Below are 25,112 nucleotides of genomic sequence, written 5' to 3'. Positions count from 1 at the left end.
TAACAATAATAATAAATAAATAAAATTCATAAAGAAAGCAGATGATTCGTCTAAATCCCAATAGGATACATATGTACCTTAATTTTTAATAGATCTGTTCATGGGCCTGGGTATCCGTCTGGCCTGCCCAGACCCGCACTCCTTGGGCCGGGCTTGGGATTTATATAAAAACCCAAGCCTGGCCCAGCCCGGCCTGGCCCGAGGTCTAATTTAGTTAAAAAAAAGAAATGTCATACCTAGCACTCAAACTTGTGACCTTCAGCTTATAATTGAGTGTTATAAACCACTTAACTACCTATTATTCCTATTTATAATTTCCATGTTATTAATAATATCAAACCCTAAACAACCTTGTTGTACATTGCAGAACCGAGTCAGACCCGACCCGAACCCGCCTAGGCCTAACCTCTTTATACAGGTTTAACAATTGGCCGGGCCGAGCTTTTCAAAAAATTTCAGGTTCGGGCTTGGGCTCAGAGATATTAAAAAATCATCGGGCTTGGGCAGGCTTAGGCTTGTCCAAAATCAAGTCAGACCCGGTCCGAGCCCGCCCAGGCCCGGCCCATGAACAGGTCTAATTTTTAGTAACAAAATTAAATTCAAGTTTTTTTATTCTTTCTTAAAAGAATTTTAAAAAATTATATATATTTTTTAATATGTCTGAATCGAACAAACTAAAACTGTGAACTGAAACCGTTCAGCTCCAAACTGGCACTAAACCGTTCAAGGGGCGATTCTGGTCAGGTTCCAATTTCCATTGAACTATGAACCGGCAGTTACAAACTGGAACCGAGGATTCCTGAATTGTAGCAACCCCTGGTATTGAAGTAGTTTTACCTATGGTTTGAGTAGTTGAAAGAGTGTTTGAGAGATGGGGTAGACACGTGTTGTCAAATTTTAATACAATGACAATCCAATCCAATTTGGTTAAAGGGCTTTTGAAGCATTAAAGAATCTTTTATGGGTATTATATAATAGTAAATGTAGAATAGATATCTGAGGACCCTAGAGTGGTCTGACACATATTTCAAAGGATGGTGTAAAGACATTTAGAGACAATTAAATACAACTTTTTGTGCTAAGGGTGTGAAGTAGGCAGCGTGGATATTACTGTAATTGACATATGCATGTAACAAAGTAAAAGGGCTTGTGTTTTGACGAAAATATTGATGTGACGTCGTTCTCGTGAGCTGATTATGCGCGAGCCAAGGACACGCATGTAATCTCCGACTTTTGCAATTCAATTAGAGAACACTGTTCATAGTGTTTCCAATTTTATTATATTACGATAGATTGTAGTTTCAATTTAACAAGACATGTAGTTTCAATTTAACAAGACATGTAGTTTCAATTGATTTCTAAATTATAAAACTGCAGGGAATTAAAATTGCAGGTTAGGACCATGGATTTGATGCTTAACCTCTCTCTCTATTAATTAAAACAAAATAAAGAAGCAGAAAAAGTGTGAACACTGTATTGTTGATTTCTACTTTTTGACTAAATCAGACAGGAGGAGGTGGCAAGTCTAATAAAAGCCAAAACCCAACACAGTCTTCTGAATCTAAGTCCTCTTGAATGGCAAGGAAATGTAAGCCTCCACAAGTTTTTTTTGCTGCTTCCCAGGCCTCAGCTTCTGCTGTTGTTACTGGATTTTTCTTATAGGTAGCATAAATATAGCGGGTGGAGAGTCCAACTGATAGAATCAAGCAAGCACGAGATGTGTCCGCTTCTATCGAACACACTTCCAGTCCATTCATCCAGGCTGCAACAGCACATGGAAATGTTTAATTGAATTTTCAATCATAGAAATATAACTGAAGGTATGCTTAAAAAGAGTGGTGCATTCAAACATCACAAGTATTTCAAGATTCTCATGAAATGAAGAAAGTGGTGAAGCTTATAGAGGACACGATTCCTGCTTATAAGAAAGAGAAATCATACCAAAATGAAATTATCTTTTTATGTCCATATATGGATTGATTTTACCAAGAAAATATTAAAAAGAAAAAAATCAAACCCAAGATTTCTTGCACCACCAATGTGACAACTAACATTGCAGTTCTGTCTGTCTAAATGTGTGCTCCTTGTCAATCTAATACGGCCTCCAACTAGGCCTTGGAACTGACAATGGAGACCATTGTGATGTTCACAACATAAAAAATAATGATATTTAGAAGGCAATCCCCGTAAAAACTAACTGCATCAGAGGAAACTTGCTTTTAAGATTTGTGACAGGACATCTGCTTCAGGTCTTTCATTTATTATCACAAAAATAATGTTCGTGCATATGATGTTCAAAAGAAGCTTGCTGGTTCTATGTTGGCCACCTTTTTTTAGTACTTATATTTGTCTATGAAAACTTGATCCTAGTATAACATGCAATAATCAATTCTCTCACAACAGAATTAAAATGTTGCTGGGATGTGGTATTGAGTAAACCTGTATCCAGGGATAGGTTAACAATTATATGAAATAGTGATTGACTATGATGAAACAAATATATTTGAAAATGAAACAGGATAACTTGCTTTTATACTACATGAAGAAGTTAGAGGGAGCTACACCTGCCAATGGTTTAGCGCGCGAAGATGCAACAGCAAGTCCTGGAATCAAGGTTTTCTCACCAATTTCAATTCCCAAGAGATCTAAGTCTAGACTTGCCCCAAACATGAATCTTGTTTCCAGTGATGAGACTTCCTCTTGAACAGCTGAGCATAGGAAAATATGGACAGAATGGTTGATAGTTCAGTGCAACTTTTCAGCAAAGAACTTGTCAAGTTGAATATAAATATCTGATTATTTCTGCAATCATATCCTATGTTCAGATTGAAAATTGAATTTCTAGCGAAAGCAGGAGATCCATTAACCTATACGGTATTATAGAGAGCTAGAAGTGCAAATCCCACCCTCAATTTACCTGAGAAAGGTAATTGGACAAAGGCCCATTTCTCTCCAAACAGGTTCTCAGGAAGTTCCATGGGAAAAGGATTATCCAAAGCCAGGAGTGGTTTAGATCCCTTTTGAAAGCCAGGATGACGAGTATATACAGTCTCATATCGTTCTTCCAACCATAAAAGCAATGATAGGCACTGTAAAACAAAGCAAAGCAAATATAGGCAGTCAGGATATGGAATGTGGCAGTTGCTAACTAGAAACTCTACAAACCAAAATCAAGGATGGGCTAAATAAGTACAAGGGCATTAAATTTGTGTAATGTTTGTTGCTTGGAGTATCATATAAACTTGAGTGCTTGGATACAATTAGATTCCAAAGCAGAAAATTCACAGATGAAATGAAACAGAATATTCTGGAGTTGAAGAAACTATAAAAGTTTACGTACTCATCTCAGCAAGACCCTAAATTCTTCCTACCACATATTAGAAAGGGGAAACTGAAACACTTCTACTTGAATAGCCTTTAATGCACAATGCCAATTACACTTCCTAACAAGTGAATTAAACTAGTAGCAATAGCAGAAAGGAATATATAGGTTCGCTTACACCATCTAACATTCTGTAGGGCACTAATACATGGTTAGAAAAATTAAGAAAAAAAAATTGCTTGCCATGACACAAAAACCAAAATACATACCCGTTTACTTGGAACAGGCTTTATGTTCAGCTCTTTGCAAGCTTTTGTTATAATTGTCTGCATCTGTGATCTGTAAATCAACAACAAACAAAACCAATTGTTCTTATCAAATAACATTATCAAGAAACACATAGTTACTTACATGCAATATACAAATTATCATAAGAATAATCACCTGAAGAACCGAATTTTTTCTGGCAAAGGGACACCAAGATCCTCACTAACGGAAACAAGAGCATCTTTTAAAGTGATACTATTAATAACATTATTAGGAAAATACTTAGTGAATTGAAGTGACAATGAATCATCACAAACAACAAGCTCCCACACTTTCTTGCCTCTAATATCAAGAATAGGCCTAGAACAAAAATCCAATTCCCATTCAACAATGCTATCCGGATCAGTTTCTGGGTCTAGATAGCTCACTTCTGCAGTCGGGTCATCATCAACTTCTTCTTCCTCTTCTTCATTATCATAGTCTTCAACTTCCACTTGTTCTTGTGTTGAAACTGAGAGTTTGGATTGGAAATGGAGCTGTTTTTGGTGTGTTTTGGGGGGTTTTTGAGAGACAGGGAAGTAGACTTTTGTGGGTTTTGAAAAAGAAGTGATTTTGGAGATGGGTTTGTGAGGGATTCTTGTAGGATTGAAGCTAAGAGTAGCCATTGGAGCTCTGTGAAAAGAGAGCTCGAGTGTAGGTGGGTTTGTTAGTTATTCATCAACCACTCGTATCCGTTGGTTGTGGGCTTGGCACAAGATAGGATTAGGCTACTTCATCAGAGGTTTTGTAGGTCCATGCCCCCATTGACCTTAGGTGAAAAAAACCATTATGGGTAGGGAGTTTAATTGCTAATATATTCAATAATTAATTAGGATGTATTTGGCATTCAAGTTAGATAAGCATTTTATATTATCATTTGAATTTTGAAAATTATTTTTTTAAAATAGATAATTGATATTTTTTTCAAAAATATATTTAAATAAAAGAATTTATAAAAAATTTAAAATTTAATATATTAGATTAAAAAAAGTTCCAAACATACTTTCCCGAAAAATTTCAAATAATAAGATCTAAGACCATAAATTCTAAATGGTTAACTTTAATGTATTTACCTAAAATCTAAATTTATAAAATATCATTTATAATATTATAATAAAGACATATTTGCTTTAGCTGATCAATACAGGTTGGTAGTTGATAGATAATAGACGACAGCCCATAAATTAAACCAGTTGGTAAAATATTTAGTGGTTATTGTTAGTATAATAAATGACCATTAATGTTATAATTATTTTTAAATATATTTATTTTATTTCACTATTTTTAATTATACAAATCAATAAAAATAACTTATAATAATTAAAAATATTATAATAATTTTTTTAACACAGTTGTATTTATTAGTAACAATGTTTATAAGATTATTCTAAAATTAGGGATTAAAATTTAAATCCCACTAATAAATTATAAATATCATAGTTATTTAATTATTAAATATAATTTTAAAATAATAATTATTTCTTATGAATTAAAAATTAAATAATTATATAATATCAATTAATATTAATAGAAATAATGTTATTCAAGTAAATAAAAAAATAAAATTAGTTATCAGCTCATAAGAAAAAATCTAATAACCTATATGGTTCGGTTAATCAATGTGGCGAATAGCTGGTGGCTGGTAGCTAGTAACTGGTAGCCGATTAATGAATCTGTTTAATAAAATTTTATTAGCAGTTGTTGTTAATATGTTAAATGACTATCGAATGTATAATTTATGATTAAATATATTTTATTTTATTATATTATTTTTAATAAAATAAATTAATAAATATAGTTTATAATAATTAAAAAATATTATAGTTAATTTTATTTAATTCAATTTTATTTATATTAAAAATATTTATAAAAATCATTTTAAAATTTAAATTCTATTAATGAGAAATTTATAATCTCTAATGCTATAATTATAATATTATAATTATTTAACTATTAAGTATAATTTTAAAATAATAATTATTTATTATAAATTATAAAAAATCAATTATATGATATCAACTTAAAGTAAATTATAATTAATAAGTTTTAATAAGAATAATGTTGTTCAAATAAATAAAAAATTCAAATCAACTATCACCTGATAAGAAAAACTCTAAAATGGAACAGATACGGTAAGTAGCTGATGAGACTAAATCAACCATTAGCTATTGATTCTTAATTATTTACTGAATTTTAATATAATTGTTTAATGAGAAACAACTATCAGCTATACAAAATCTTTGAACTAAACACTCTTTAATATATAGTTAATAGAATGAGCAACTAATTATAACAAAATCAGTTATCAGCTGCAGCTGATACTTAAACCTTATCAAATACGTTTAATACAACTGTTCAGTGAAAAATATCTATTAATTGCACAAAATTTATGAACTCTATAACCATACATGCCATAAAATAAGTTCTTAAATTTTACTTTAAAAAATGAATCACTTGAAAATATTTAAAAGAAAAATTTAAATTCATATTTTTTAAAAAAATAATTAATTTTTTTGTTATATAGCCTAAAATTTATTAGACATCTAATAAATAAATAAATATTTTTTGTAACATAAATAAATAAATTTGTTAGCTCTTGTCACGATTGATCGTAAATAACTAATTTAGATGTCACGTGAAATTTAAAATTAATTATATTATTTTAAAATTAATTAAATAAGTAGATAAGATAATAAAAGTTTTAAGTTCGAACATTATATATGCAGCTATATGATCCAATATATGCAGCTATATATGATCCACTTGTAAGAATTCTGTTCAATACATTCTAAATTAATTTTAAATTTCAATTTTTCTATTTTTATTTGGAACTCAAGAAATAAACAATTGGCCTGGAATCAGATTTTTAACTTTCAGTTATCACAGCGTGAAAATATTATCTATGACTCCTTTTTTTTTTTTTTTTTTGCAAAATCATTTTTTAATTTCTTGAAATTTATTTTTTAATTTTAAATGGTTTATTTTGCAAACATATATTTGGTTTGAAACACAAAAGTAGTACGGCAAGTACAAGAAGAGCAAGAATTCCAAAGTGAATGATTTGGTACCACTATTTAATTTTGGCGGATAAGTTTATAATATAAAAACTATAAAGCCTCTTAGGTCCCTCCTCCCTGAAGAAAGGCTGCGAAAGCTCCCTTCCACATTTGCTGCGGCCGATATCGTCCTTCGTGTAAACCCTAATCTCTCTATCTTCACATGCATACAACTCACCAGCACAACACAGATGCATTTATACCTGCATTACTTGTGTTAGTTATTGTGTAGAACTTGTGCACTCTTCCTGTTTGATGAAATGCCTACCAGATTCTCTCCTTTCCTTTAGTTATTCTTATTAGCCAAAAACAGCACATCGTAATGTTCGTATAATTGGGTTGCTATTTTTCTCTGATTAGAGTAAATTATTATTCTTGAATGTATGTTTACTTTCTCAATAGGGAATAGTGCTGGTACAGTAGTTGCAAAAAAAGACACCTTGTTAGTGTCTGTAATTGAATGTGATTTAGTTTTATTAATGAATGAATAGGTACCTAAAAAGGAGCAGGCTTTGTCTGATTGATTAAAGGGATGGTGAAGTTCACCGGTTATTGTTCTTTGATTTCTTCATTTACTCCATTTCCTTCTATTATTCTTAATAAACATCACAGATTATCATTAAATTTATGTTTCAACAATTCAACTAAGTCAAGAAGCTTCTCTGCTTCTCCTCAAAAACTTCAACTGCATGCAAAAGCTGAGATGGGTGTTGGCCGATATCATCCTCCTTTGTTTAGGTTAGTATGTATGTTCTTTTCCTTTCAAAAAAGAAAGGCAACTTATCCTAAAGGATTATCCAACTAGTCAAAATCGAATAAAAATGGTGTTCTTATTGCTAACATAAATAAAAACACTAAATGCACATAACTATTCCATAAGATGAATAATTACATACATTTACTGTGAAATATTTGTTTTTTATTTGCATTAGTTTAAATAAATAATTCTTTTGTGCAATTTTAACTAGCTGGATAAAGTTGCAACTAGATTTAGGATGTTGGAATAAAATTCTCTGCAATTTGGGATACAATTACAAATTCACGCATAGATTTCAATTCTTATGCAAATTAAGCTTTCTTGTTTTCTCTGCCCTGCTGTATCTAGTAATTATAGAAATTCTAATTCTTTTTGGCTGCTTTATTTTCCAGTGTTGCTCCTATGATGGACTGGACAGATCATCATTATAGGACTCTTGCTCGCCTCATATCAAAGCATTCTTGGCTTTATACAGAGATGCTTGCAGCTGAAACAATTGTCTATCAACAGGGAAACCTGGTATCTATTTGCTAGATTAGAAGAGCTCATGGACAATTAGTGTTACTTTTTATGTTATGCAATGATAAAATATTAGCTTGAAGAAAGGTTTTGAACTCATCATTGCGGAGTATCTTAAGAACTTGAGACCAGGAGTTCGCTGTGAATATTGAGATTGACATTGAAACTAGGAGATAATTTATATAAGTTTCTTTTGTGATACTCTTGGGGCTGTGATTGGATTACTGATGGGATAGCTGGTTTTGGTGAGATTTATATAAAATTATGTGCGCGACCTCTTTGTAATGAAAAGACGGCATGGACAATTAAATTTGATGCCTTGGGAACATCATATTTTCTCTGCTTTTTCAATTCTTTTCTTTTCAAAACATGCAGTTTTCTCTGTCATGCTTTCCCATACCCATAAGAAATAGCTTTCATCCTTGGCATCCTATCAAGGGATTGGTCTTATTTTTGCATCCTTTTTCTTTTATTGCTACCATCAGCATTGGTTCTAATCCCTTATTTGATGGTATTTTATGTTCTTGATAAGCTTGCCTTTAAGAATCACTAACTCTATTGCTTGTGATGTTATTCAGGACAGATTTCTGGCATTTTCTCCTCAACAGCATCCAATTGTTCTGCAAATTGGTGGGAGTAATTTGGACAACCTAGCAAAAGCGACTGAACTTGCTACTGCATATGGCTATGATGAGATTAATTTCAAGTTAGTAGGATTGACTTGTTATGCCTTATGTCTTGCTTTTCTTGTCATCCTTTCTCTTTCGGCTGAATTCAGGAGCCTCTTTTCTTTTCTTAAACATTATCAGTTGCGGTTGTCCTAGTCCAAGAGTGGCTGGACATGGGTGCTTTGGTGTCCGTCTTATGCTTGATCCAAAGGTTTGATAAAATTTTCAAATTAAATTGTCAATTCCTTTTCTAGTTTCTTTATCTTTTTCAAGTGTGATCTCATATAATCGTTTGATATTTACAAGGAAAGTTTGTTGGTGAAGCTATGTCAGTTATTGCAGCCAACACAGATGTTCCTGTTAGTGTTAAATGCCGAATTGGAGTAGATAATCATGATTCATATAATGAGCTTTGTAAGGTTCCTTTATCTGCTTTCTTTATCTTTCTATGGATAAGAAAATTGGAAATAAGTATGGCTATTTACTTCATATGGCATTTCCTATGGTAAATTGCTATTTACTTCAATCCAAGTTCCATAAATCGTCTGCTTATAAATATGCTGAAAGGATGCATGTCAACAGCATAGCAATTGATGCACATTGGGCCATGTAGAATTTATTATTTACCAGGGGTGTGTCACCACAGTCTTATGGTTTCTCCATGCCATAAAATCTGAGGCACTTCTAAATGTTACTTACTCATGCTGTCCTCCTTAAGCAGGCTGAAAAAAAAAAAATGAGAGAGAGAGATAGAGAGGGAGAGAAAGAAGAAAAGGTGTAGCCTGAATTCCAGGCATAAACTTGAGGAAGGCAGATGAATGAAAGTGAAGAGGACAAAATAATATTTTGACTGCAACCATAGCTTGTCTAATAGCCATGTCAAGTTAGCTGTGCCCTGATTTTACTCCTTATCTTCTCATGTTGTCATGCTATTTCACTAACCTTTGCAAACATTAAATTTCTTGTGCATTGGACTTTGCATTGGATAGTAGCTGCTCTTGCATTATACTGTGAATTGCTAAGATTATTGGATTTGTATCTTGATTTGGCTGTTTATTTCTCTTCCAGGTGATTTTATCTATAAGGTCTCTTCTCTGTCCCCAACAAAGCACTTCATAATACATTCACGTAAAGCTCTGCTGAATGGCATCAGTCCAGCTGAAAACCGAAAAATTCCTCCTCTTAAGTACGACTTAAATAATTTAGCTCTTATTGATTTTGGACTTTATTATCATGTATGTTGAACATCATATATTTAGTGGCTCAGTTTAATTCATAATGTAGTACAATTCTGAATAATCTAATTTTATCGCTATTTTTTTAAATATCCTTGATTAAAATAATGTCTGTATTATGTGCAATTGGTAATTTTTTTTTTTATCCTAGTGTAGGTATGAATATTATTTTGCTCTCTTACGTGACTTTCCAGACTTGAGATTTACGATAAATGGAGGCATAAATTGTATTGATGAGGTACCAGTTAGATTATGCAGAGATTTTTATCCACAGGTGTCTCACTTTTAATTATAACGTGATAATCTCTTATTGTAGGGCAGAGAGTTGCTTTGCTAATTTCTCATTCACCTATTTTTCATGAATATTTCGCTTTGCTAATTTCTTATTTCACCTTTTCTTTTTATTAACATTTCCAATTATAGGTAAATTTGGCACTGAGGGAGGGAGCACATGGTGTAATGGTTGGGCGTGCTGCCTTCAATAAGTATGTTGAAATTTGTTGATATGAATTTTACTCTATGCTTATAATGGACTTTACTGATTCTATGCTCCTAATGAAGTTTACTGCACAAGATGAACTTCAGATTATTCTCTCTTCCCCTCCACCACCCTCATAGATGAGTGTGTGTATGTATCTCTATATGTGCATTTCTTTTCATCAATAGTTGATTTTTTAAAATCAAAAGTGGGATAGTAAAAGTTGATGGGGGCAAATCAACCTGGAATGTCCTGATGAACATGACTGGGTGTCTGTCTCAGGATGCTGGGTGACATCAATGAAATAGATTTTAAACAAGGATATGAACTAGCCTTTAGATGTATTTCTTTTCTTTGTTTTTCATACCTTGAAGTGCCTTCTTTGTGTTATAATGGGAGATGTAAAGAAATATATATGACATACACACGCACTCTTCACGTGTCTGCACTTCTCCTAAAGTATATCATGTATATGTTGTACGTACATTGCAAATTTATTAGATACTGAGTTGATACATGCTAATTATCATGTAATTGTTTCGTATTATTGGGATAACTGGCCCCTCGTAGAAACATTATAGTCTGTTGCACAATGCAATGTTAATGTCTTATATGTCGTGTGTAACCAAAGTGTTTCATGTTCAAGACCTCAGAGTAGTCACTTCATGCAAAATTGCATGAGAGGATGCCTATTTCTTGCGTTTGTCGTTAAGACCTTGTTCTTTGGCGCCTCATGGACACACTGACCAAAGTTAATAGTATTAACCGGTACAAAATTATTCGACATTGCTAGTATATTGTCGAATTCAGTGGATAACAAACTCTTTTGGCATTTCTCTCTCCCGAGGCCTTTTACTTGTTCCAAGCCCTTTCTTTGTTGTAATGCTTTTGCTGATAAATAATCTACTGGATTATTCTTCTGACAGTCCTTGGACTGTGTTGGGACATGTTGATTCTGCAATTTATGGTGCGCCAGAGAGTGGTCTTACTCGTCGTCAGGTTTGAGAACTCATTTGGTTTGCAGTTGAATGTACTTAAATTTTATATGCTATTGACATTATCTTTTGCTTTGATTGATGCTTAGGTCCTTGAACAATATCAAGCATATGCAGATGCCATTTTGGGAACATATGGAAATAATAGACCTAATGTCAGGGATGTGGTCAAGGTAAAATCGCTTACTTAATTGGATTATTTTCTTAATAATTTTTATCAAATAATTAATCATTCTTTAAAGCCTTATTATGTGCTAGCATTGAATAAGTGTACGATAAGCCTATCTCTATTTACTATTGTCCTATAACCATATCTGTTAAATAGCGACATCATCTCCACTGCAATAATTATGAGAGTTTGGCACTAATGATTTGTTGAGTCGCACATCCCTGTTTTTGACAAAGTGAGAGGTTACGTCAATCAGTTACGTCAATCATCCTTTCACTTTTCAATATCTCATGCCAAATGACAAGTTGGATTTACTGAATAAGCCAGCAAGAGTATTTCATCATTGAATTTAAGTGGTCATTACGCCAAAGTTTGAAAATTTAAATTCATAAAAATTATAAGTTTTGATACTCAATTATCTCAAATTTCTGGTGTCTTAAGAATTTAAAGTTTATTATTCTTTTTGTTTGAAAGTTCAAATACCTACATCTCAAGTTCTTAAATCTATTATCTTTTAATATTTAAAACTACACAAATATTGCATAACAAGTTAAATTTAAGTAAAAGTTACAAGATAAGCTAAAGAAGAAAAAAATCTTATAATAGTCTCAAAAATTTTAGCCTTTTCTTTCCTAATTTTTAAATTCCTAGAGAATTTAGTTGTTCTTAATACATCTAAAGGACACCATAATTTTTTGGAGTTCTCAAGATTTCTACGTCCACCCTGTAAATTCTGGCAAAAGACCCTAAGAGTAGTTTCTTGGTTTTTTTTTCTGCCAATATACTCTTTTTCTCGATGCAGCCTTTGCTTGGTCTTTTCTATTCTGAGCCTGGAAATGGTCTATGGAAGCGCAGAGCTGATGCTGCTTTCCAGAGTTGCACGGTATGTCAATGCTATTAACCTTTTCCTTATTTTTTTTCCTCTGATCTTTTATGGACCTTTAATAGTGAAAGCTGTGAATGCAGAATCTTTAAAAACATTGTTTTGACATCTTTTTTTCTTTTTCTTTTTAATGAAGATTTCTTTTCTATTGATCAGCTGTTGCTTTAAAGTTGTTCTTATAATGTTGAACTTTGCAGACAATCAAATCCTTTTTTGAGGAAACCCTAGTAGCAATTCCTGACACCGTCTTGGATTCGCCCATTGCGGAGGCACCATCTGGTCGTCAAGATCTTTTTACCAATGTAAGAGGGTTGCTTCCACCACCATATGCAACAAGAGAACAGGACGTAGCATATGCTTAGCTTTTATGAGTGGTCCAAATCTTGTAACTGCCATTTCCTGAATCTTATACTATGATCACACATATTCGTTGAAATTTTTTGGACAAGCTGATAAATTCGTCTAACATTATGTACCAAGTATACTAGAGGATATTCAAAGGAGTGACACCCTGGATGGTGAGATACAGAACAATTCGACATGTATCACAATACAGTAGGCCAGGATTAGGATAAGATACTCAATTTACAGACAAAATACAAGTGTATGACATGTATTCTGATCCTTGATATATGAGTATCTTGCTGAACTTTTGAGCTGAATTTTGTACAAGTGTAACATTCAACAATAGACAGATCTTGGGTACATCAATACGAAATTGCTTAAACACAGGAGAGTTGCAAATAGGAAGAGTTGCAAAATAGACTAGTCTTTACAGGTTCTGCAATTTGACAGTATATGGAGCCATCTGTAGTTTGCTCTATGAAAAAAATTGTCTTCTTTACGAAATTTGTTTCATTAAAATTTCTTTTGGCTGTTACAGTTCGTAATCATCACTTACACTGGATACCAGATCTTTAATTTCTATTCTAGTAGACGATTTTTTATTCAAGTTGAAATATTTATCTACAGTAAAGTTAAGCCTCTTAATATATTGGAGTTCGACTTGCTTATTGTCTTTCTTAGTGAAGGTTTTACTGGACTTAATCTTAGTCAAGAATTTTGTTTCAAGGTATGGTGTTATCTGCATTCTGTTGTGTGCAACAATCTTGGTAGCTCAATATTCTTACGAAACTAGACTGCCCTCTTCAATGACCCAAGACCACAAAAAAGAAAATGTATATCCTTAACTACTGGTTTCACTTCTTATTGGTCAACCAGAGAATAGCAACTATCAGGACAATTCAAGGCCATTACTATTTTGTGATAGGTGGCATTAAACTATTGGGTCAAATATATAGGGATAAGATTTACTGGATGATCCACTTAAATAATCTATCTGCCCCTAATATTTTCCAAAAGGATAAAGAAGACAACACAGAAGAACAAGGAGAGGTAGAATTGAGCATATCCCTCATCGCAAAAAATGGCCTCAATCACCATGGCAGCCTCATTCCTCAGCAGCAACTCCCTTGGCAGCCAGTCTCCGGTGACCGCCCGCCGGACACTTGTGGTAGCAAATGCTGCTGCTGGTGGACAGAAGGTTAAGATGAACCATGACAGTGAAAAGGAGAGCAGCAATGGGAGGAGAGATTTGATGTTTGCTGCAGTTGCTGCTGCTGCCTGCTCTGTTGCTGGGGTTGCAGCAGCTGAGGAGCCAAAAGCAGGAACCCCAGAAGCCAAGAAATTTTATTCACCAGTTTGTGTTACTATGCCTACAGCTAGGATATGTCACAAATGAAGTGTCTTCTGATCTGTTGTGGCTGTTTTTATTTTTAAATTTTTTTTGTGAGCCCTGATATATGATGTTGTAATCTCCTACTGCATGCAATCTAAATTCTGCTATTAAATCTGATTGTGTTGGAACATTCTACCTTCTTGTCCTAAGTTCTGAACTGCCAGGAAATGAGGCATGCTGAAGAAAAAGAAAAAAACACAAATGAGAAAACTGGTAATTTCTATGGTGCTTAGTTGCCTCAAGGGCTAAGGATTCAAGATAATATAAGGAACAACCCATAACAGCAAATCTTTCCAAAACAGAAAGTCTAAAATAGTATACTTATTTGAGATCTCAAAGCTCCAAAAATTGTCTAAATCTCCTTAACAAGAATATACTTATTAATTAAATGTGACCCAAGATTAATCAAATTAGCATCAACATATACACATCCAAATAAGTTCAGCAGGCCAATTCAATCAAAAGAATTAAACCAGAGGTTCTTAAAACCTTGGTTCATGTCTGTTAGTTATGATATCAGGAAATAATTAAGCACAATGCTAGTGGATTATAAACCCTCCAGTCAAATTGGAGCTGTTTAGTATGCTTTTATAGCTTTATACTATGTAAGAAAAAAATCTAGTCTGTTAGCAGTCTAGTTGGTATCATTTATTTATAAAATTTGAGATTTCCATTTCAAGTCTCCTTCCTCTTCTAGCAATGTGAACTTTTGCCTTTATATAAAAGTTAGGGAATGATGGTCTTTATTATGGGATCTGTGACTCATTAAACTATAATTAACAAAACTAAAAAAAAAAAAAAAGAAAATCTTTAGCATCAAATAAATAACAACCAAGGTGTGCATAATTTCAAGTGGGAATAAATTCAGTTTGGCCCTTAATTTTTAGCTTAGGTCCATTCTGATCCTTTTCAATTTTGGGGCTTTTTTAGCTCAATACTTTCCCTTTATAGTTCAATTAAGTCCATTTTTAAGCAGTTGTGTGTGCGTGTACAATATTTTCAGAAAAGAAAAATGCTAAAGCCAAATTGAGAATTTTTTTCATGTAAAACTTTTTGCTCTCAAGGTGTTCAATACAATGTCTGAGAGAAATACTAAGAATGAGGTGCTTTTCAAAACAAAAAATAGTATTAAAAGTATGATATATCTTTGAGTTATTCTAATATAAATATTGATATTAAAATAATTTTAATAATTTACTAACATAATTAAATACTATATTAGTTAATTTTATATAATATTTAATTATTGATTAATTGAATGTATTATTTTTATTTATTTTATAATTTAATTAATGATAACAACTATAAAATCCAATTATAAAAATTTGATTTATATAAATAATTTAAAATTATATATAAATTTATTGAAAACTATATTAGTAAAAGAACATATAAAATAAATAATTATTTAAATAATATTAATTTATAATTAAAAAATAGACTTATAATAGTAAAGTGCTACAATAATATTCTAGCAAAACACTATATCTTTAAGGAGAAATCAAATCTTTGCCAATCCAAACATAAATTATTGTAATTGATAGTCTTTAGCTCTTTCATTTTTTTTGGATATTATTTTTGTTGTTTAAACAAGAATCAAGGCTTTGTAATTGTGTAATCTCAAGCACTAGTTACATAATTTCCTATTTATAATTGTTGATCAATAGTTTTATCCATTTATATTTATTTTTTTTAAACTTTTACCATTTCACATTTTTCTTCCTAAAGAAAAAGATTTTAAAATCTTAAATAGATTCTAAAAATAAGAAAAAAAAGATAGATTTTATTCAAACTTCAAATTGCAAGTTTAGTTATACCCCTAAAGTTTTATAAAAAAATGACTGTATTATTAGAACTAACTTTTTTCTAATTAATAATAATATCGATTTTTCCTTATTAAATTAAAAGATAATTATCATTTTATATTTCTCATACACTAAAGTAGAGCATATATTTTATCACATGTAAAAAGATGAAAGTCGAATAAAATTAAATTAATTTTTTTAGCACATAAGACTAAGTGTTATATTATTAGTTTATAAAAAAGAATTAGATTTAAAGATATATAATTATTATTTTTTTCAAATTTAATTAAGCTAAATTTATATTATTAGACGATGAAATAAATTAAATTAGATATTTATATTATTAGATGATGAAATAAATGAAATTAGATTTAAGGATATAATTAATTTATTTTTCAAACTTAATTGAGCTAAGTTAAAGTTTAGAAGTTTAATTACATTTTAGAAGAAAGTTTAACAATTTATCTATAAACTTTTGCATTAAAAAAAGAAAATAAAAACTAAATGTTGGACTTAAATGGTCGACAAGATCAAAAGGGGCTACGTTAAACCTCAGCGTTAAGTTCAGGGGCCAAAATGGAGCCTTGTTCCTTTCCAAATATCCCTAAATCTCTCGCAAATTACAGTTTTGCCTGTTACTCCTCTTCTTTTCCTCCTCCAATAAGTAATTTCATGAACTTGTGAAAACCACGCAAAACAAATATCATCAGAACCAAAACCAAAACCCTCAAGAAAAATTATATAAAAAAAAAAAAAACCTCAAACATTAATCAATGGGATCGCCGGAGACTACTATTAACTACGACACTTCATGGACCGTCGCTCGTGGCTCTCTCGAAGATTGTATAACCTTCGAATCGTCTCTTTCTCTAATCAACGATCAATCCTCCTCCTCCACCACGACCGTTGATTCGACTGCTAAATCCCCTCTTATTCTATGCCCTACCTCCCCTGATCATTCCACTCCGTGCGAGATCACTAGTACGTTTCCGCGATTTCTTTTTACTAGTAATTCGTTTTGTTGATTTTGTGCAATTTAAGCTATTATCGTTTGTAATTTCTGCTTGGTTACTGTTTTGAGTTTTTCGATAGTTGTCGAGAGAATGACAGAAGCGATGGCGTTTTAAATTTCCGATATTTTAGACACTGACGTCAACTAATTAGTGAACTTCTTGTTTACTCCCTCCGTCCAAAAAAATAAAAAGGTAGAATTTTTTAGTTAATTTCATTAATTTTAGCACTATTTCTCTAAAGTATCCTCGTTAAACATTTTCTAAAAGCTATCATTTTAAAGTACAAAATGTGAAAATTAATTAATTGTGACAATATCTATGTTAATAATTGAAAGGTGTTTTTGATAATTACTAAATTAATAAATAAAAAAGGTGAACTATAAATTGGAGAAACCGAGTAGGAAAAAAGGGCTATCTTTTTAAGACGGGGGAGTATTATTTTATTTCTTTTATGTCTGTTTATATTTTTAGGTGCGTGTCTCTAAATTATACAGTAGTAAATTGGACTTGTATGTTAGTGTGCATTTTGTTGAATTAACTTATTAACTGTTAAATGTTGGTGTACTTTTTTGTATTAAACAATATTGAATAGTGAATTGTTAGTGGCATTTTAGTGAGTTGATCTGATATTCCCTTGATTGGGAAGGCTAAAAATATTTGAATTGAATTTTATCTGGCCAGTTCTCATGTTTGGAATGTTTATAGTTGCTATAATTCAATTCTCATTTTATACTTTAAATTTGTATCGATTAGTTAGTTTAATACTTAAACTTTCGATTTAACTTAATAGACATATGAATTTTACTTTTTTTAATATCTAAACACCTCTAACTTTCACTTTAACCTAACATACACCTGAATTTTATTTTTTGGTAGTATTTAAACACTTTTGTGCAATACATGTGGACGAATTGAATGAAGACACAATATCAAAAAGTGTTAAAATATCACTAGAAAGCAAATATAGGTGTTTGTTAGGTTAAAACAAAAGTTAGAGTGTTAAACTGACTAAATGATCAAAGTTTAGGTGTATAAATATGCATTTGGCCCAGAATAAACAAGGCATTTTGAAAATAACGAAATTGTTCCAAATTCGAGATGGTTTTGCACGAATTCGATGAATCATTCCATACAAAGCCTTGTCATTTTATAATTCTGGAAAACACAAGTAATTATGAGCTGAGCTTTCCCTTTTCATGTTTGGCTGGCTTTAAAAATTTGGAATGCAGAGTAATGCTTGGATCAGGATCTTTTTTTTTTCCTGTTCAATTAGAGTGTTCTTATGTTTGAATGAGTTAAATTTCTATTGAAATAACATCTAATGCTTAGGATTGTGTCACCAACTTTTATTTAGTTATTTCAAGAATAAACTTGGAATATGATTCTTGGGATAGACATGCATTTACATTCCTATTCCAACGGCAAGAGTAACGAATCATGACATTGCCACCTTATTCTTTTCATGGCAGGATGTAGTCCAGACGTTTGTTACTGTTAATGGATATTTCAAATTTCATGCAATATGTTTCTTCCTTACAAGGGTTTAGTTGATTCTAAACCATTAAATATATGAAGATCACCATTCAGTTAATTTTTTACAAGCTATCTAAGTGATATGGAAGAGGATAATTGTTTAATTTTTGCAACCATCCAGTAATTATTGTTGGTAAATTATAGGTCCTAGAGCTGTATAGATTCTAATACAAAAATGCATGCCATCATTTATCAGGCGACTAATTCCATTACATGAAAAGTGTTATTATTCAATTCTTCTTATTTTACTCAAGCTGTGTAGCTGAAAGCAATTTTGTTTTCTAATTTTTTTTTCAACTTTGTTGTATATGACCAAGGATTTTTTCCAATTGTGTTGCAGTTACTTTTGCGCAAGAACATGAGGTGCAACAGGTTTATGTTCGAAGTACTGCTAGAATTTATGAAATATATTGTGCTTCTGAATTGAATAGTGAAAATGAGTATCTCTGTACTGTACGGTGTGGCATTGCTGCTAGAGATGAAGAAGTGCTGCATGCTGCCATTGATATTGAAGAAACTGTATTGGCACTTCAGAAGGGTATTACTAAAGAACTAGCTGAAGACAGACACAACGGTAGTAATGTAACCAGTAATGAAGATGATTGGGTTGAAGTTAAAGTCATTGATTCCCCTTTGGTTGTCAGTGAAGATAGTTCTTTGTCATCAAGTTCTGATACAAGTCGACAACGAAACTTGCAGTCGCAGGTATTCGGTTTACTCTCTTACATATTCATCAATGCTTAAGCTTATTCTGCCATCTCTTCTTTATAATTTAATCATATGGGCTTTTGTATTGATGGTTTCTTTTGCTTAGTTTCTTCACAAGTTAGTCACCCCCTCACTCTGTGGTACCCCCTAATGCCCAGCAGTTTATCAGGGTGCTGTGGGCAAAACATAAAGTTCACATCACAGTTATCTTATGACCCTGTTTGGTATCATGGCACAGCCTCTTTCTCCTACATGCTTTTTGTTTTTCATTTTATATTTTCAGCTTCTCCTGTACTATGGTTGGTCCAGATCTCCCAAAACCACGCTTCAGGAGAAGCAGCTTGGGAGTTTTTCACAGTGATCGGAATGGAGACAAAATCAAATGAGTAGAAGTCAAGTAAAACAATGACAGGGAATTATATGTGTCGGTAATGGTCCATTACAATTGGTCATGTAAAATTTGATAAACTTATATCAGTCATGTTGGTCTGCAGACTAAGCAGTAGCTGTAATAGAATCTTGCTACAGATAGGGAAATTGGATTTTGACAAACAGCCATCTTTTTTGGTCTTAAAATATTAATAACTGTAGAGAAGCAGTTTCCTTAATTGAAGTCGCACTAAAGCATTAAAATGCTGAAGCACAAATCTTCATTATCTTACTGAATAGCTGAGTGAATTAAACTGCAGGATTTGTACGAGGCTACAGCTGAGATTAGTGATGCAAACCCTTGCAAGTCCATTACATTGAGGTTGCTTTCGCTTCAGAATAAAGGTTATGTTTGTATTGATGAAGTCTATGTGTTTGCTGATCCTGTTGATGCAACTGAGTTGGATAATAAAGCGAGTCCAATGGAAAGTTCTGCTGGAAATTCACTTATGGCCATGCTTGTGCCTACCTTTTTGCAATTATCTAGAACAAAGGGTGTCAGTCTAGCACAAGATAAACATGATACTGATAGAATTTATGAACAAAAGTTGGAGGAAATTGAAGCAAAATCTGATCCAATTGATGCTGGAAACAAAAGCCTCGCCAATAGTAAAGCCGAACAAATGACAGATGCAGTGCAGAAGGAATGGAAATCTTGTTCATTGTTTCAGGAGGAACTGCAGTTTCCAGAAGCAGTTACATTTATTGCCAAAACAGTCCAGCCGGAGAAGCCTCCGCAAGTTTCAGATACAGAGAGCAAGCCTGACATATCACACAATCATATTGAAGGGGTTCTGGACCAGCTTGTCTCTCGAGTTGGCAGAATAGAAGATATGTTTTTGAGGTTTGAGGATTGTATGTTGAAGCCCATAAGAAGCATTGATGAGAGGCTCCAAAGAGTAGAACAGCAACTTGAAGTGCTCATGAAGAAAACCCAGCATTCTGATGTGCATTCTGGCACAAGAATTTCAGCTCCTGAATTTTCATGCAGTGAATCAGAGACTAATTCTCTTTATAACAGTGGTTGCATGGATCTTAGTTATGCAGCTTGTGAAACCAATAAGAAGGATTCATTTCTGGCTGTTTCATCTATTCATTCAGATGCCACCCCTATCTCAGAGAATTTGACCGAGTCGCATCCTAGTCTTGTAGTTACTGCTCCAGAGTTCCCAAATTGTGATGATGATGAAGAAGATGATGCATTGGAACTCGCAAAGGAATCTCCAAATGGGAATCAAAGGCTCGCAATGTCAATTGACGATGCTTTAGCATCTGCACTTGCTGGTTTCTTATCTTCAACTTCTGTTCAGTCCCCAAGATATACAAAAACTCTTGCTGTTAAAGCTCCTGATTTTCCATGTGAAGAAGGAAATAGTAACGATGAAGCAACCTTACTAAAAGTTCCATGTGAATGCATCACAGAATTTTTTACCGGCTTCAGTGAACTTGAAGGGACAGAGCACCTGATGAGTTCATTTTCATCTTTGTCCAATGTTTCTTCTTTAGAGAGTGATGAGAGTGTGACTAGGTTGCCTAACAATAGCACCTGTATGGAAACAGGCGGAGAAGCTGATGAACAGTGGCGGTATAGAGAGGGGGATGAAGCTAGTCCCAAGGGAACTTGTATTGAACTTGCAGCGCCAGCCATGCATGATATGACGAGAATGAATGTTGATCAGATAAACGATGATGATCGGATAAATAATGACACAAGTAATGGAGAAGTCAGCAATGGAACAAGCAATAAAAAGGCTGTTGAGAGAACTGATAGTCTGGAACAGGCTTCTGGATATCAGACTGATGATGGCGCCGATACTACAAAGGAAGGAACTAGTTTGAATGAATTATATATTTGTACAGAAGTGGCAGAAGAAGGATCTGATCAAGACATTCTACAGAATGTTGTTGAATTATCTCGTGCTGCTGCCCAGGTGGATTTTGAAACACCAATCCTGGAAGTGAAGTTCACTTGTCAGGAAAACTTGAATGGCAACTCTCCCCTTGAGGCACTTTTGGCTGGCATATCAGGTCTGAATGTTGAAGAAGTTCATCCAATGAAAGGAAGCAGCAAGGATGATTCTCAAATCGGATCTCAATCCGACTTGATTCCGGTGGACTGGGATGCGATGAGTTCTGCAACTGATAATCTTATTTCTGTGGATACTGAGTATTATAATCTAACGCTCTTGCCTTTGGTTGCAGAAGATGCAACACATCTTAAAAATGACTAGCTGCTATCTTGTAGATATCAAGCTGTACAGCTTCTGGTTCAGACAAAGTAGAATTTGTCTGTTAATTGTGTTTTTGGTTGCCCTCACTTGTATCCTTTCTCTGATATTTTCTGCTCAATATGATTAAATCTGTGTAAAGATGCAATAACAGTGTCGACGTGAACGATGTATTCAAGTCTAAATACATGTTCATGGGAATTAGTTAAAATTTTCTAATTACTCAAAAGGCATTGTTTTTAAACTCGTGCTATATTTGGTAGAGCGAAATATAATATAATCAATTAAGTAATAAAATTTAGAAAATATAATATAATCAATTAAGTAATGGAATTCTGGAAGTAATAGAATGCAATGTATTTATCATTTTATTTATATTTTTGGTTATAACAAAAAAATAATGTAATTATAATTATTTTACTCACATAATAAATTGTTATTATAATTATTTTAATTTATAAATATTAATATAAATTGAGTTTATCAATAAAAATTTTATATCTTTCTTGAATTTTTCTAATATTTTAAGGTTTTATTAATATAATAATATAAAAATTATTTTAGAAGAATTTATTATTATTATATAAATTAATATTATAAATATAATTGATATTACTACTTATTAGAATCATAAATTATTATATAATAAAAAATTAAGTTATTAATTAATATCATATTCAAAATATTATTTTCAAGAAATAGAATTATTGCTAAATAGAAAATTAATTTATTAGTTATTGTAAAATTAAAACATAATTAATTTTTTTTTTTGAATTAGAATTATTATTTAATTAGAAATATAAATTATTAATCAATAAATTATTATACCACAAATTATATATAAATTTAAATCTCAATAGTCGTTTATCCGCGCATTATATAGTTATTGTAATTTTTTATTATAAGTAATAATATATAATCGAATTTATAGACAAAACTTATAGAATTTTAATATTTTATAAGTATTTATAGTATTTTAAAAACTAAAACTAAATTAAATATTTTTAAATGTCTTTTTTAATTCTTTTTAGTATTTTAAGATTTTATTAGTTAAAAAGAGATTTTATTAGTGCAATAATATAATTTTATTTAAAAATATTATTAAATCATAATATAATATTATTTAAAATTTATATAAGGAAAGATAGTATTTATTTCTCAAAAACTCTCAAGAACCGGAAATCATTATTACTCTTCATCTTCATCTTCTTTTCTTAAGTGTTTGCATTTATAATCTTTCAAAGTTTTACTTGTATTAAAATCGATCCATATAAGAATTATGTTCATTTGTATTTATTGCTTTCAAAAGAGAAAATCTTAAAAAAGATTTTCAAGCATCTTATATTAAAACTTGTGGTTTGTAGAGTAACACAATATCCCTTTTAAGTCTGCGAGAGATCCATTTGCGCTTAAGAAAATAAGTGAGAGGTTGACAGAAGCCTAACAACTTCTATGGGTTAATCAGAGAGGAGATATATCACACTGTATAAGGTGTCTTAGCATTAGAACCTCGTAAGGCTTGATCTCTAGCCGTTAATAGAGTCAAATAGCAAAGACAATTTTAAGGTGCAATCCTTAAGGACTGGATGTAGGTCTTAGCATCGAACCATGATAAATCTTTGTGTTGATCTCTATTAACTTGCAACTCATAAAATACTTGTTTCTGATACATGTTCAATTAGTTGTCTATTACATCTTAAACACAAAGACCAATTATTTAAACATTTAACTGTTTTTCAAAAGAAACATCAGTCAGTATTCACCTCACATCCTTTCGCTCATATAATCTACAAGAGTTTAAAAGTTATTGCAGTTAAGGTATCAGTTGAAATAGTTGACTTACTGTTGTAGGTATCTAACAATGAGCTTTTTGAGCTTATCTAGATATCCGTGCAGTGAGCTTCAAGCTTACAATAGAACTCTGCAAAACTATCTCATAAATAGTTTTTTTTTTTTTTTTTTTTATCAAACTCATAAATAGTTGATTAACTAGTAAGCTACCTGAGCTAGAGATTTTTGAGAAGTCTAAAACACCCCGTCTTAGACATCTACTCCGCATTTTCAGAATCATTATCTAATTAAAAAACTAATTTATAATATCAAAATATAATTAATATGCTGTTTTTTAAGATATAATTAGAACCATTATCTAATTGGAAACTTAATTTATTAGTTAATATAATATCAAAATATAAATAATATATTTTTTTTAGAATAAGAATCGGTGTTTAATTAAGAATGAAATCTATTAATCAATTAATTAATAAAAAAATATAAAATTATACATAAATTTAAATTTCAGGTGTCAAAAATAAATATACATATTTAGATAAAAATTCTATATGTTAGAATATAAGCACATATGTTAAATATATATATATATATATATATATATATATATATAATAAATACATATATCAAAACAAAAGTTCATGTATTAAAATATAGTGGCATATTAAGAAATTGTTAGTTAATATAATATTTAGAACATTTTAATACTTTTTATGATTAGAATTATTATTTAATTAGAAATATAACTTATTAATCAATAAATTAATAGAAAAATTATAAAATTATCCATAGGCTTCAATCTTATGAGTTAAAAATAAATAAATATGTCAAAATAAAATTTCTATATACTAAAATATGATATATGTCAAAAAATTTATATCGCAAAATGTAATATATAAATTTAGATTAATGGATGGACCTTAAATATTTAATTATTAAATTGACAATTAAAAGAAGTGATTCATACTTTTAAAAGGATCAAATGAAATATTTATCAAAATTGAACTCATAGAATTACTTAAAAAATAGATAAAAAGTATAATTGGATCTCTAAATTTTAGTTTTTTTTTTATAATTAAGTCCTTGATGTTTAAAATGGTTGATCTGGGCCCTTGACGATTTGATATCATATGACCGAGCGCTTATAAAAACGCGTATGCCCACCTCAATTGAAAATTAAAACAAAGCAAGATATATAATTAAGCTCCTAAAATTTAACTTTTTTTATAATTAAGCCATTGTATTTTAAGTTAAAAAATCCTCATTTTGAGCTTTAGTCTCCCTTTCTATCTCTTGCTTATAAGCTTTAATTTTAGTCCATAACTCAAAATGAAATCTCTTTAACTCAACATTGAAATCATCCTTCAATATCTACATCTGATTCTTTACATTATTAGAGGTCATCATACGATCATAATCCAACTGAGCAAGTCGATTCATTTCTCTTACTTCCTATAGCAACATCACATTGAATTCACT

The 25,112-nt window shown here is 31.4% G+C and overlaps 4 protein-coding genes across 6 annotated transcripts; 3 read left to right on the top strand and 1 right to left on the bottom strand.

The window, feature by feature from the left end:
* Positions 1 to 1,407: 1,407 nt before the first annotated feature.
* Positions 1,408 to 4,364, bottom strand: LOC8259318 (protein TAB2 homolog, chloroplastic). Its single transcript, XM_002517769.4, has 5 exons — positions 3,767 to 4,364; positions 3,592 to 3,661; positions 2,918 to 3,089; positions 2,565 to 2,708; positions 1,408 to 1,762 (listed from the first exon to the last, which is right to left on the bottom strand). Exons 1-5 carry the CDS (start codon positions 4,252 to 4,254, stop codon positions 1,503 to 1,505), a joined length of 1,134 nt encoding a protein of 377 aa, XP_002517815.1. The 5' UTR covers positions 4,255 to 4,364; the 3' UTR covers positions 1,408 to 1,502.
* Positions 4,365 to 6,604: 2,240 nt separating this feature from the next.
* Positions 6,605 to 13,050, top strand: LOC8259319 (tRNA-dihydrouridine(20/20a) synthase). 3 transcript variants are annotated; one of them, XM_015718365.3, is made up of 13 exons: positions 6,605 to 6,821; positions 7,176 to 7,422; positions 7,834 to 7,960; positions 8,539 to 8,666; positions 8,770 to 8,839; positions 8,940 to 9,042; positions 9,697 to 9,814; positions 10,020 to 10,101; positions 10,287 to 10,348; positions 11,268 to 11,340; positions 11,426 to 11,509; positions 12,308 to 12,388; positions 12,586 to 13,050. In XM_015718365.3, the coding sequence occupies exons 2-13, from the start codon at positions 7,217 to 7,219 to the stop codon at positions 12,748 to 12,750; spliced, it is 1,299 nt and encodes a 432-aa protein (XP_015573851.1). In that variant the 5' UTR covers positions 6,605 to 6,821; positions 7,176 to 7,216; the 3' UTR covers positions 12,751 to 13,050. The 3 variants fall into 3 exon arrangements, with proteins under 3 accessions (XP_015573851.1, XP_025012862.1, XP_015573852.1); XM_015718366.3 differs by having other exon boundaries at positions 6,626 to 6,821; positions 7,297 to 7,422; XM_025157094.2 differs by lacking the exon at positions 7,176 to 7,422 and having other exon boundaries at positions 6,625 to 6,821.
* A 678-nt stretch (positions 13,051 to 13,728) lies between these two features.
* On the top strand, positions 13,729 to 14,243 carry LOC8259320 (photosystem II 5 kDa protein, chloroplastic). The gene has a single exon (XM_002517771.4). The coding sequence runs from the start codon at positions 13,815 to 13,817 to the stop codon at positions 14,127 to 14,129; it is 315 nt and encodes a 104-aa protein (XP_002517817.1). The 5' UTR covers positions 13,729 to 13,814; the 3' UTR covers positions 14,130 to 14,243.
* Positions 14,244 to 16,400: 2,157 nt separating this feature from the next.
* LOC8259321 lies at positions 16,401 to 22,071 on the top strand. The gene is made up of 3 exons (XM_002517772.4): positions 16,401 to 16,912; positions 18,818 to 19,182; positions 19,875 to 22,071. The coding sequence occupies exons 1-3, from the start codon at positions 16,705 to 16,707 to the stop codon at positions 21,843 to 21,845; spliced, it is 2,544 nt and encodes an 847-aa protein (XP_002517818.1). The 5' UTR covers positions 16,401 to 16,704; the 3' UTR covers positions 21,846 to 22,071.
* The last annotated feature ends 3,041 nt before the right edge of the window (positions 22,072 to 25,112 follow it).

The sequence above is a fragment of the Ricinus communis genome, chromosome 6 (genome assembly GCF_019578655.1).
Source record: "Ricinus communis isolate WT05 ecotype wild-type chromosome 6, ASM1957865v1, whole genome shotgun sequence".
NCBI classification, from domain to species: Eukaryota; Viridiplantae; Streptophyta; class Magnoliopsida; order Malpighiales; family Euphorbiaceae; genus Ricinus; species Ricinus communis.
This window is presented reverse-complemented; position numbering and strand designations above follow the sequence as displayed.

Coding starts and splice junctions, on each gene's coding strand:
- LOC8259318 (XM_002517769.4), bottom strand. CDS start 4,254: ATGGCTACTCTTAGCTTCAATCCTACAAGAATCCCTCACAAACCCATC. Junction 3,090..3,591: donor AGCCTGTTCCAAGTAAACGG/GTATGTATTTTG, acceptor TTTGTTTTACAG/TGCCTATCATTGCTTTTATG. Junction 1,763..2,564: donor GCGCGCTAAACCATTGGCAG/GTGTAGCTCCCT, acceptor GTGCTGTTGCAG/CCTGGATGAATGGACTGGAA.
- LOC8259319 (XM_015718365.3), top strand. CDS start 7,217: ATGGTGAAGTTCACCGGTTATTGTTCTTTGATTTCTTCATTTACTCCA. Junction 8,840..8,939: donor GTCTTATGCTTGATCCAAAG/GTTTGATAAAAT, acceptor TTACAAGGAAAG/TTTGTTGGTGAAGCTATGTC. Junction 10,349..11,267: donor GGGCGTGCTGCCTTCAATAA/GTATGTTGAAAT, acceptor TTCTTCTGACAG/TCCTTGGACTGTGTTGGGAC.
- LOC8259320 (XM_002517771.4), top strand. CDS start 13,815: ATGGCCTCAATCACCATGGCAGCCTCATTCCTCAGCAGCAACTCCCTT.
- LOC8259321 (XM_002517772.4), top strand. CDS start 16,705: ATGGGATCGCCGGAGACTACTATTAACTACGACACTTCATGGACCGTC. Junction 16,913..18,817: donor CACTCCGTGCGAGATCACTA/GTACGTTTCCGC, acceptor ATTGTGTTGCAG/TTACTTTTGCGCAAGAACAT. Junction 19,183..19,874: donor AACGAAACTTGCAGTCGCAG/GTATTCGGTTTA, acceptor ATTAAACTGCAG/GATTTGTACGAGGCTACAGC.